Source organism: Physeter macrocephalus, chromosome 10 (assembly GCF_002837175.3).
Source record: "Physeter macrocephalus isolate SW-GA chromosome 10, ASM283717v5, whole genome shotgun sequence".
NCBI lineage: Eukaryota > Metazoa > Chordata > Mammalia > Artiodactyla > Physeteridae > Physeter > Physeter macrocephalus.
In genome coordinates this window covers 76,226,694-76,240,390 of record NC_041223.1, presented here as the reverse complement: position 1 = coordinate 76,240,390, position 13,697 = coordinate 76,226,694, and the positions used below count along the sequence as shown (strand labels likewise).

At 34.4% G+C, this 13,697-nt stretch overlaps 1 protein-coding gene across 2 annotated transcripts in view; it reads left to right on the top strand.

The window, feature by feature from the left end:
- EYS (eyes shut homolog) overlaps positions 1-13,697 on the top strand; it is a 1,767,714-nt gene that overhangs the window by 93,064 nt on the left and 1,660,953 nt on the right. For both annotated transcript variants that reach the window (XM_024133056.1, XM_024133057.1), the window contains exons 4-5: positions 277-404; positions 7,966-8,080. In XM_024133056.1, coding sequence (XP_023988824.1) covers positions 277-404; positions 7,966-8,080 — 243 coding nt within the window. The remainder of the gene's footprint in view (positions 1-276; positions 405-7,965; positions 8,081-13,697) is intronic.

Here is a 13,697-nt window from a genome sequence, read left to right as displayed (position 1 = left end):
AGCATCCTTTCCCCATAGTCGTAGGTTGCTTACACTCAAGGGGGTAAATATAGCCCCAATTCTCAATTAGGGGAATGTTGAAATAAGGTAGTAGGAAGAGTGTGTGACATGGGAAACAATGTTGGGTCGTTTTGGAAAATAGTCTTCCACTTTGTTGCACTGAGTGAGAACTTCTACTACCTGCTTATGAAAATAATTTCCATCACTCCCCATGTAAGAATCATTTCATTATCTTTGAGATATACAGATTTTTTAATACTTTTTAATCTTTTCTAGGATATCATGTGCATGTTTTCAACAATATGTACAGTCAAGCTTTGTAAGCAGCTTCAAACACCCCTGGAGTATTTTCCTTTCAAGATTAATGCCACAAGTATGAAATATGAGAAAGATTATCATTGCAGGTATAATTAACTTCCTATTTTTAAGCAAAAATATATGAATTTTAAATCCTGTGCACAAAAATAAAACAATGTTCTGTTTTAAGCTTAGAAATTTGAATGGCTTATAATATTTTATTTCCAGTTAAAGTAAAAAAATCTTAATGCTTTTTCTATGAAATGTTTAAACGTTGTGGCATTGGTTTTAAGTAAATATTGGAGCAATTCTTAATCATAATTTGGGCATACCATCTTAAAACATCTGTTTTGTTTTGTAATGAAGATGTTTAGGATAGCTGGATAATATTTGAAGGTCTAGAAGGAAGAGATAATGTAAGTGCCCACAGTATTATTTCTACGGTACACATACATCCTTGCTATTATTGTTTGAAAGTATAGACCCATTGTGTCTTCCTGCAATTCACAGACCTCAGCTGAGAGTTTTCCTTTAGTATCTTTAGACAAAGTTTTAGGAAACAGTGCCTTATTTAAATAAAGACTTGTTAAAAATGACCGATTTGTAAATGACAGAAGTGAGCTAGTTATCTGGGCCTATCACTTCAGACCATTTTAAATAGCTTTATAGTTACTTTCTCGCACCATCAAGAAGTGCAATTTGTACTCTTCGCACTTGCTTGACTTTTATCTTGCTAGACTTTTATCTGCTTAAAGAAAGTTCTGTTAGGCATTATTGAAGGGCAGTAAACAAGCTCGGAACTTTTAGAATATCCATAAAAGCAGAAAATTAAAAGCTGTGGTAGGGACTGAGTGAACTGATGAGGATGATTATAATTTTTGTGATTTTCTGTTTGAATAAAAAAATAAAAGCTGTGGTACAGGAAAACCTTAAAAGCACACTGAAAAAAACTGCATGTATATCACAGATGCATTTCCATTGTAGATGTACAGTGGACACTATTTTCATCAATTTCAAAGAATCTAAATGCAAAGTTAAAAAACATATCAAGCTTTTAAAATTTGACATTTTCAAAGTGAATGAAGAGAAACCTCCTCAATATATCAAGATCTTAGAACATCCAACCCATCAAGTCAAATCTGTGGATGCATTCAATCTTATACTAACTTACCTAGAAATCCAGCTATTATCCTTTGAACAATATTGGTTTTTTTAATTTATAATTTCTAGTTCTGAGCCTTATAGGACTAGTATATTTGTGACTCTACTTAGAAAAGTGATCAACTTTAAAAATATGGATAGCATTATATAAATATAGGTAAATATGCATTCATATATGTTTATTTTTTATCAAGTATGATGCTTTTATTGGTTTTTATTATTAGCATTATTCTAGTTGTCTAGAAGGCTTTGTTTTAAATTTTATCATCAAAGGGAAAACTAGATAAGTAGAGGCATTGTTGTCATCCCTCAGTTTACTGTTATATTATTAATTAATATATTTAATTTTAAAATGATGGAGTTTGATCGTGAATGCTTTGTAAAGCATGTTTTAGATAGGATGAAAGTTATAGAAATTCAAGTTAGGTTTCTCTAGGATGGATGAAATATGTCAAATAGGTAACTAGTTGTAACAACTTTGAAGTAAACTTACTCATGAAATTAATATGAGCCACTGTATACATTCTAATTGTTGATATTGCCCCAGTTCTTTAAAAATTTACATTGAGCACAATATACATTGTGCTCACTCGTCTTGAATCTACTTAATTAAAAATATTGTCCCCTCTATTGGTTAAATTAGACTACCGATTAAAAGAGGGTGAAAGATAAGAAAAGCAACAGGAGAGTAAAAATAAAACTTATTCACAGGGCAGAAATAACACAGACTAATTTGAATGATGAGTGAAAACCCAAGCCTCAGAAATAAGTAAGATTGTGGGGAACACAAAACAGTTTCCAGCCCCCAGATTCTCCCACCCCCAAACTCACCAATGATAGTGCAAAAAAGTTGCTAACTCTGACTCACATGAAGTAAAGGTCATATGATCAATATAAACTAATAAAACATGAAGTTGAAACAATGAAAAAAATAGTCTTGAAAACGATTTTTCTTTTCTCAAAGGAGATTAAGAGAATCACTGAAAATGATGAAAAAATCAAACACCCTTTTACTTAAATGCTTTTAGTTAAAAATTTATCTGTGCATTGTTATATCAGAAGGTATGTGTTTCTGGAACAGTGATTCTCACACTAGCTGTACCAGACTTTAGCTGCACTAGAAACTCCTGAAGGGTTGTTTAAAACACGGATCATTTTTCCCTGCCCCTAGAGTTTCCAATTCAGTCAGTCTGGGGTGGGGATTGCAAATGTGCATTTCTACAAAATTCTCCAGAGATGCTGAGCTGAGTTCAAACAGCATCAATGCAGAAAATCCTCCTACACCTTTTCACCTACTTCATCCACACATCTCAACCCAAGCTTTTACTTTTTTGTTATGAATCTGGGGGAAAAAGTGGGGGGTTGGAAAGGAGTAAAATGAAGAGTGGAGAACAGAAAGGTGATGATGTTATCAGTTTCTCTACTTGAACGTATGGACTAGGTCTAAATTATTATGATCAGATGAGAGAGGAAATAAAATTACCTCCTGAGAATCCTCTGGCTTCTTGAGATGTCCATGGTAAATGGTGATAAGAGGTTCACCTTGATGGCCTTGAAGTTAGATCCTAGTGGGTCAATTGCGAGTGTTGGCAAGGAGTTAGAGGTGTGAGGGCTTGTCAGGAGCTCAGTGGATAGCCCAGAAGCTGCTCCAAGGGCAATGTTGAAGCTGCAGTCTCTGGGCCCCCCCTTTCTTATGTGAGAGGTGATGTCCAGGGCACTGCCCAGCCCAGCTCCAGTGAGTCCTTCCAGGTCCTGATTAACTCTCTGCTGGAGGCTGGGAGCTGAAGGCGCAGGGCATTGGAGGGCAGGGCATCACAACTGGAGAGAACAGTACTCTGCATTCTTCACTACACACCAGGGATGGGAGTGCTTGTACCACCAGACAACACTAGGGCTTTGAAGAGTGTCAGGACCCACCTTTCTGATACTGCCATCACAAATAATCACACAATCACACACAAACACGAGTACACACGCAAAGACACACACACTTACCTATTTCAATATTTACTGAATGCAGTGACTCTAATATTGTCTAATGTAAAGGTGATTGCATTCTGAATATTCAGAATAAAATGAAGAAACATGAATCAGGAAATAGAGAGTAATGAAACCAGCTAGTGTCTTTCTCTTACATCTTTTTTTTTTCCAACCTGAAAATCAATTGTTTAAAAAATATTTATTGAGAGTTATCTTTGTAAAAGAGACCATAAACTAGATAATAATAAGTACTATGGCTTTAAAAAATCAGAAATTATGTTATATATACATATTTTTACTTTCTAAAGTTTTTATTTTCTCCACTCAAATTCTAAGATATTTCATGGGATAATAATGTTCTATTTTATTCTCTCAGCTTGTTTTATTTTTCCTGTTTCATACTCAGAGTTGCATTTATAGCTTGGGCTGCTTAAGTGTCAATTCAGTGTATTAACATACTTTCTTTTTTTCTCACTCAGTTTCAGCATTTCATTAGTCTGTATGATGTCTCTCCACATCAGCCATGGGTGGGGTTAGGGTTTTCAGTGTCTGTCACAAGTAAACCTAATTAAGCATGCACTGAGACTTTGAAATAGAACATTGTAACACAGAAATATATAGGTCAACATATTTACTTTCAACAAATAATAGTTATATTTTCACATTAATTTTGAAAAATCCTTTTAAAAGTAGCAATCACACATTTGGATGAGGAACTTGGTCACCCAATAATTCCTAACTAACAGGAAACCTCAATCTCTTGGAGTTAATTATCTCAAAAGCTAGGTTGCTACATTTTTCTTTCCTTGAAATCAATAGCCATATTTATAAGGCTAACCTTCCCTTTTGAATAAATCATTCTGAAATTTAACATGGTAAAAAAGTGTGTTAAAGTTTAACCACAGTATTAAAATTTCAGATTATGGTTATAAACTCTATTCCAGCTGAAGATATCTGGGACATTGTTGACATTTCTTCATCAAGAGGACCTTCTGCTCTATTCATATAATTTTATATTTTCAGGGACTGTTATAGTTGACAGAAGTCATCCTTAAATCTGGCCCTCTATGTGCTTCATTTTGAGAATATATGTATAATGTCTTCTCTTAGTCCTGAACCTATTAATTTCCCTGTGAATAATAACTAATAAAACATAATGACAGAAGTTAGTACAGACCTATGTACATAAAGGTTGAATTAGTATCCTGTAACCTCCAAGTCTTCTAGCTCATACCTAATCAAATCATTCTTAGCCCCACACTGCTCTGTACAGCCTCTAACACTTCCATATCCAATATTCTCTGCTGTGCCCTCAGGACCTCATTTGTCAGCAGGAAATTCTCCAACACCACACTCTCTTTATATACCTTCTTATCTTTTTCTGGCTGAAACCTGGAGTCTTCTTTGGTGGCTCTATCCATTCACCCACAACCTGCGTACATCTGTTGAGGAACTGTGTAGGTAGCCTTGCCATTGTTGCCATATCCAGACCAGTTTTCTTTTCCCTCAAAAGCCTGTCTATTTTTAGCACATAGCTATTCCATAGATCATTCTCTCCCTAACTCTGTTTCTCTGTCCCCAGGCTCCTTTCAAGCATCTCCTCTTCTCTCAGGTCCTGTCCATCCCCCACTATGGCTCTAGCATCTGGCTTGTATCCTTTTCTCTACAACTATTGTCATCTTTCTTGATGACTTCAGCATCCATTTTGGGAATCCATCCACCTGGTTGCTTAAATCCTTTGATGATTATTTAAAATTTTTTTTCCTCCTCCATCTAATCTTGATCCATTTCCCATGATCATGTCTTATTATTCATCATGAACTGTAACTGCACACCCTACAAACCTTGATTTAAATGTTTGCACTCTCTGATCATCGTATCATGTATTTAAGAATGCTATTTAAGTCTTTTGTTTCCCTGACCTCAGGCTGAGTTATGAGGATGTCATTTTCCTTGTGAATGAGATTCTGGAGTTTCTCTTAGATTTCAAGCTATGGGGGTGGGAGGGGTGGAGGGAATGGAGGCACATGATGGTTGATTACCTGAAACTCAACAGGTAGACTTTCTCATTGTGGGTTTCCTCTGCCTTTGGGGTAAACTTCCCTGGGCCAAGGGTCATAGATGGTGTTTTGGGGCTTCCTTCTTGGTTTGTAATGATAGTGCTAACATTTTGGGCCAATTTTTCATGATCAATAAGCCCTGGATTGTTTAGAAACATCCTTCTCAGAGATTCTCTGGCCTAATCTTCATCTAGCAGTCTGTCAACCTGGTCTCATTAATGACTGAATATTAGTTCTTCATTTAATTCATAGTCCTGGCTCTCATCTTTTAAAACCATACTCCAAAATAATACAAATACAAGTGAGTGTATTGATAGCTAGTCTTGGACAATTTAATTCATTCCCACTGAAAAGAAAATTAAAACATCATAGCCATAACTCATCACAATTTTAGGATATTTTGTTGCTTCCATCTTTCTGCCATCCACATCCCAATTAGGAAAAGGTGAACATGATAGCTTTCATAACAAAGTGGTACTTGGAATGATTTCTGGATCTCTGGTTAGTTCCTCACGATAAAAGAAGCAAGGTAAGCATATCTTCACAGGTTTCATCAGTGGAGTAGAAGAGTACAATACATGTAAAGTTAAATCATACTTTCATAACAGCTCTAAACTAGTCATATGACCAAAGCAACTGACTTAACTTTTCTGAATATATTTCCTCATTTATATCATGGTGGTAATAATTAATATCACACAAGAATTATGAAAATTGAATTAGAAAATAATAAATTTGTGAAAATAATTAACCTAGTGGCTGGCACATTGTAGATGTTAAAAAAATGCATGATTATTCTTGATGGATGAAGGTATGATTTAATTCTCAAGGTGAGAGTGCAAAGCTGAGCCTCAAACAGCAGGAAAGGTGAATTACTGAAGTGTTTTCCTGATGCTATTTTGGTTGGATTGTGTCAATGTGGCCTTTGGTTCTTTTATGAAATTATACAGTGTACTTAATAAATTTAAAATAATGACTATATGGTACAATTCATTTTATTATTAACTCAGCTTGTAACAACTTCGTTTTAACAAGTATAATTTTTGGTCGTAATTCTCTAGTGTGTACTTTAGAGAGACACATTATAATTTGATTTGGTGCCCAATTCACTTGATAACAGAAGTTTACTAAATGTGATTTAAAAGACTGGACTATTTCTCATGAATTAATGAGAGTGAAGGCAAAGAAAGCCTGAACACCACTGTGTGTTCTTTAGCACCTTATTGATTGCAGCTAATGCACTGCAGTGGACTGGAATCTAGATTGATTTCCTGTCTGTCTCAGTCTTTAGATAGTGATGCCATTGGCTAGGAATGCCCGGGGCCCTCACCTGGTCTGCACTACCTGTGGCAGCCCTCAAGGACATTTCCCCAACGGGAACCAATGTTCTGGCTGGGGTGGCCCTTGTGGGTCTTATTATGACCACAAGATGCACCTCAGCAGCAACCATCAGGGAACTTAAAACAAAAGTCCTGATAATACTCACAGGGCCTGGAGAGTAAAGGGCACCAGCACCGACAGCCCTGTGACAAGGAGGAAGAGAGAAAGACACAGAGAGAGAGAGAGGAGGACCTGGGGCTCTCTGCCTTACTGGGGTTGAAGTTGGGGTCGCTCATTATTGGTGAATTTAAACCCTAACAGTGAGAATCAGGGAGCAGGTAGGGTAAGGTGCCAAGGTGGGGTCACTCAAGAGGCCAGTTACCTGGGTCACTCAGGGGTCTCTAAAATGGGAGTTCCAGGGTACATGCGGCCAGGCTTCTAGTCTAGGCCCGAGTAGGCATCACACAGCTGGCAATATGTTTATCCCACATGGATGTGTGACATGGATGCCATGGCAATCCAAAGCTTGATATCAGGCACTTAGATTATACTCAAAGAACCTTGTTGTCAGGCACTGACACTACAAGATTGCTTTATAAAAAAGGTAGCTATGACAACTAACAAAGAAACAAACAAAACCTTATACTTGGCCCAACTATGACCATACACTGTCCACTGTCCACTGTAATTCTTTACACTATGTCTAAAATTTGTGTGTGTCATCGTTAACTCCTGAGAGCATATCATCAGTATAGAATGGCTCTACTAAACATTAGAAACCTCATTTGCCATTTTTTTCACATTTCAATAATGCTTTCATTTATTCCAATAGTTTTCTAAAACCTATATTTTACTGTTAAATATTCATTTAGGCCAAAGTTGATTTTACTCTTACCTCTCCAAAAGGTAATATTAAGACCATTCATTGAAGATGTAGTTTTTTCAAATTCCCTCTAAACAAATAAAACTTCTTCTTTGTAAAGAACACAAGTATGCATGGACAAAATCAATGATTGAAAACATAATGTGAAAATAAATGTTGTATGTAATTTAGACAAAGCATTATTATTTTGGTCAGCCTGTTAATAGACTTCTGTGAAAATATTTAAATTGCAAGTTTTTTTTACTTACACTGATGCATTTACAGTTGTATTCCAGGATTTACTGGAAAAAACTGTGAGAAAGTAATTGACTGCTGCAGACTTTTCACCATCAACTGTCTGAATGAAGGATGGTGTTTCAATATAATCGGAAGATTCAGAGTAAGTAATTTAGTACGTGGCAAAGTAACTTAGCACGTCAAAATGCAACAGCTTCTGTCAGTCCCTATTTCAAATTCTTTTATTAATATAAGCCAGAGAAATACATCCTTTTCTGTATATTTAAATATGAGTTATATAAAGTTTATTACTAGAGGTTTTTAACTTATAAGGATTATGTTGGGAGGACATTCTTAAGTGTTCTAGTCAGTGTATTTATTATAAAATAAGTATATAACTAATTGAGTATTGGTGATATATGTCTGTATATATAAAACCATAGTTACTAATGCCTTCAGCTCTTGAGCCAAGTGGGAAATACAATTTGTCTGGTAGTTATTAGGGCATAAAATATATTATTTGTGGGGGTAGTTTTCAAAATGACTTTACAAACACAGAGTGTGAGTGCTACACATGGTAAGGCATACCCTACAACTCAGAAATTCCATTTTTAGGTAGGTCTATTGGAGAAACAATTACGTTTGTACTCAAAGAGATGTTTACAAAAATTTTCACTCCAAATCTGAATCAAACTAAAGCCTATGGATAGGAAAATGGATCAATTTATCCTGGCACAGTCATACCATGGGATTATAAAGAATGATTAAAATATTTATAAATATCAAAGTATAATGTTGAATTTTATAATATTATTGAAAAATTGTATATGTACATTATAATGATTAAGTAAAATTTTGAAATATAAGCAAATCCATATTTACTATGATTGCATAGTCTATAGCAAAAGTGTAAACACTTACATAAGAGTTATTTACACACACTGGCTTTACTAGAAAGACACTTATAGGGATAGGTTGGGGAGAGAAATGGGGCAGATGGGACTTCCAATGTATCTGTATTGCTTTATTTTTTTAAATTAACTTTTAGCAAATGAGGATGATAAGATCATGCTGCTCATTTTATTATTTTCTCTACTTTTCTGGGTTATAAAATATTTTAATAAAATGTTTTGAAAAAAATGTGAATCCAGCTTATGGAATGGACCATGGAAAAATATATACGTGTACTTTTGCAAACATCCTAAAATATAATAATGTTACTATACAAGAATACATAGTATAAGAACATAACATTTAGCACCTATAATACATTTGGCATTATAGTTTATCATAATGGTTATTACCTCATTTGATCTTCACATAAATCTCATTGCATTTTATAGAAAAATAAAATGTCTACTGAGCTTTTGAATATGTCCTCAAGGTCACATATTTTGATGGGGATGAATGAGGCATATTGGAAAGTACTCTGACTCCAGAACTCATACTTGCAAGCACTACTCATATCTATGTTCAATATAAGGGATGTATTACCATTTCCTCTTCCTTTACAATGTACCTACAATTTCCTGAGTAGCAAAATGTCTAGTTGAAATGCCTCTCCCATTTCGGTTTTAATTTATTTTATATTATCCTGTTTATGTTTTAGATTTTGGTTCCTGTTTTGTTTCAGGATAGTCTCTGAGTATTTATCTCTGACATTTATGTTATGTTTTTCTTCCTCCACTGCCGATTTTCCCTGGGAGGTCTCACCTTTGATAGCACCTCAACAATTATCTGTATGTTATTGACTCTAACTACAATTTGAATTTTTCTTTTAAGAAACTTAACTGAACTTTTCATCACCTTTCAGACTCTGCTTTCTTTCTTTTTTTTTTTTCTTCCTTTGGTAATTCTAATTTAAGTGTAATGACTTCCATTAGATAAAATATTAGCAAGAAAGGAATGTTATTGGCCTGGTTAGTTCTATTTTCTTTTAACTTATAGATTTTTAATGAACAGCCATGAGATATGTATATCAAACCCATTACTGCTATTTTTCCTATCTTTATATTTTATTTCTTTTACATACTTTATTAGATTGATAAGAATTTTTAGTAACAGGTGAAGAGAACTGTGCATACATTTGCCAGTTTTATGGGGAAAGCAATCAGACTTTCACTTGTACCTTTAGATATTTGGAGATAGCATCTATCAGATTGAAGAAGTTCCCTTTGATTCCTAATTTACTGAGTTTGTATCATGAATGGTTGGTGAGTTCTGTCAATTGCTTATTCTGAATGTCTGAATGTAGTTAGAAGATCATATCATTTTTCTTTTGTAGTGTGTTAATATGGTGAAATATAGTAACTGATTTAGAATTCTGAGTAAATATTGCATCCTTAAGAAAACTCTTTCTGGGGCTTGAGACATTTTATCTATTTCTGTATTCAACTTATTACTAAAATACTTGTATTCATATATTAATAAAGAATGCTTAAATTTTAAATAATAAATAGTATAATAATATATAACTATTAAAATAATAAGACTGTACTTTTATTTTCTCATAGTGTCTTTATCAGATTTTAGCACCAGGGTTAATTTAGCCTCAGAAAAATGAGTGGAGATTTGTTCCCTCCCCCTCTATTACTTGTAACATTTTATGTATAATGGACTATTTCTTCTTCAAATGTCACCACTGAAGCACTTGGCCTAGGAGTTTTCTTAGGGGGAGAGTTTGTGATTATAAGTTTAATTAATTTGACATAGGACTAGACAACTCAGATTTTTTTCCTTCTTTTCCTTACCAGTCTAAAACAGTAAGTAAATGAAATAAAATATAAAGACAGAAAAAATAGCAGTAAGAGGGTTCGATATACATATCTCATGACTGTTTATTAAAAATCTATAAATTAAAAAATATAGAATTAACCAGTGAGTTTTTCTAAGAATAAACAATAAAATTATTAAGCTCCTAGGGAAGAAAAACAAGCAGAAAAACAAAGGCTACTCCTCATGGCCTTTCACTGAACAAAGGACACAAAACCAATTGATTGGACAAGTTTAAAGCTTCTGCTCATCAAAACATAGAAAAATGGCAACCATACGCCAAGATTATCAAACTGAATTTTCATTAAAAGTAAACATAATCTAGATGTTTATTGTTTACATGAGACAATCGAAATATAATGTCTTTACTGAAATAAAGTGATGGATAAAGATATATCAGTGTAATACCAATAAAAAAAATTGGTGATGACTATATTAATTTAATGTAAACTAGACTTTAAGGCATAAAATAAGAAATTTATGATGATTTTTAATAGCATAATTTCAATTCATGAAGAAAATACAAAAATTATAACGCTGTATATACCTAAAAATATCTTGTGTATATATATATTAACATATGTATGAAAAATATATAGGGGAATATTGACGGACCTTAAGGAGACATGCAGAGTCTCACTCTAGGCCAAAATCTTATGTGTGACCTTTCACCCTCAACCCTAGACAATTAGGAGGCATTGCCCGGGCAGGCCTCATGGGGGAAGTGGCCCACCTTGGACTGGGTGCCCCGCCAGTGCTCCACAGTTGCCTGGAAAGAGTTGCAGTTGACACTCGGCCACGCCCCAACCCCCTCAGCCAAGCTCACATGCATTTTATTCCCAGTCCAAGACTGTTTCTTTATGGGGCACGAGGGCCTCAGCTGGGACAGTCCCAGGAGCCTCCAGGGAGACCTCCTCATGGAGGGCCCTTGGCTGAGAGTTCTTCTGCACACCAACTTACTACTTCTCCACCCCTAGCCCTGATTTCTCTCTCCAAGTCCAAGAAAAGTCAAAAGACTTTTGTTCGGGATCCTTGGTGTCCTTCCCATACCACATGGAAGAATGAGACAGCGTTCTCACATGTATACAGGGAAAATAGGACTTGATATAAACCCAATGCATGGCAATTTAGTAGAATGTACCCAAGGTTTTCAATCCATAATCATTCAAAATCTAGAAATACCTGAAGAAAACAAGATTACCTCAAACATGTCGGAAATATTCACTATATTGTTACTTATTTTAGAATAAAAGTGATCAAATTAAGCAAAAAATAGCTAAAAATTATAATGCACCCATATAATAGAATATACATCCAATTTAGTCTATACTTTTGAAGTGTATCGTGACTTTTGGAAAATACTCAAATCAGAATGTTTAGTAAAAATTGGCTGTATTAGTCTAACTACAATTTGGTTATATATATATATATATGATATTAACTGCTGCTCATAACAAAATAAGATGTTGTTTATGAACTTTCTGGGTTGTGGGAAAGGTCAACAGTCATGGCAGTTCTGCTCTGACAGCAATCATCCTCCCAGAATGCTCAGACATCTGAAGAGGTTGTATATCAGGCAGCATAACATTCAGGGGAGGGAGCGAGTCACATGGTACAAGGTGATGTAGAGTCTGATGTCTTCCATCTCCATAATCATTTAGGACTTTATAAATTTTAATAAACATGAGATTTCCCTGGTATATTTGAATTACTTTCATGGAAACATGAAGTTTCTGAGGTCTGTGACCTGCGTGGTCCAGGGACAAATTAATACACACGGAGACAGAGAAACAGGGAACCAGAGAGAAGTGTGGAGAAGAGGATTTGAGGATTCACAGAGAGGCTCCGAGTTAATCCCAGATGTAAGGAAAGACCAAGATTGATCAGAGTTTTTATGGCCAGTGGGGTCTAGATGATATTTGTATTATACAGATGTGTATATAGGCTAAAAGGAAATAAACCAATAATCTGACAGTGGTTTACTCCAATTAATGAGATTAGACTAAAATTATAATCAGAAAATTATTTCTTTTGATTATTCATTTAATTGAAGTAATATGAAGAATAAGGCATATCCTGTAATGACTTTAAGATTAGGAAGTTTATATTAAATGCAACAGGCTGGACAATATTAGGGGTAAAAAAGCCCATAGGTCAGAACCTTACTCATTCTAAGCCATGCTCTTCATCATGGGTTAAATTTCTCTATTTTCAGTTCAATTTCTTTCTAATTGATGTGGCCTAATGATGGTAAACTTTCTCATTGAAATTGTAATGACTTTCTAATCAAGCACTTTCACAATGTCAATTGCATTCTCAATATTAATAATATAAATGCCCTCATGATAAAACAATTGTTACTTTACAATTGATAGTCAGATTTCTAATAATCACTATGTATGAATAAATCATTGAAAAAATAGAGTTCATAGCAAAATAACTTACTGTAATTTTCATGTTTATAAAAATGAATAAATGACAGCCACTAAATTAAAAAATCTGATTGGTATTATGCACATTATAAAGTAAAAATATAGGCGCTATGCAATTACATACTATTTACACTGCCTCAGAGCAATGACTCAGAATTTCTTTTCCTTAGACTTTCAGTGATTTACTAGTAAATTTTATTTTATTTTTAATAGTTAATACACATAGTTAGAACCACAATTTCTGGTTTGTGTCTATCCAAAAACTTTATAGCTTCCTGATGTTATGACAGAATTGTTGGTTGCTGCTTGTTATACCATTAAAGAAAATGCCCCAAGAGCTTTGTACACAGTTTTTGGTTCTCTTCTTTTACAACCGGTTCAGGAATACAGATAGAAGGATGCAGTTTATGTTTTATCTCATCTTTGTGTGAGTCCTTATAAGGCTTCATTGGCGAACCAATAAAAAACAAATTTTAAAGCTCATCTAGTTTAACATCACCATCTATTTTATTTCTCTCTTCTATTTCCCCTCTCTAGTTAAATCTTTTTCTTAACAATTAGTTTCCACAAGCCTGA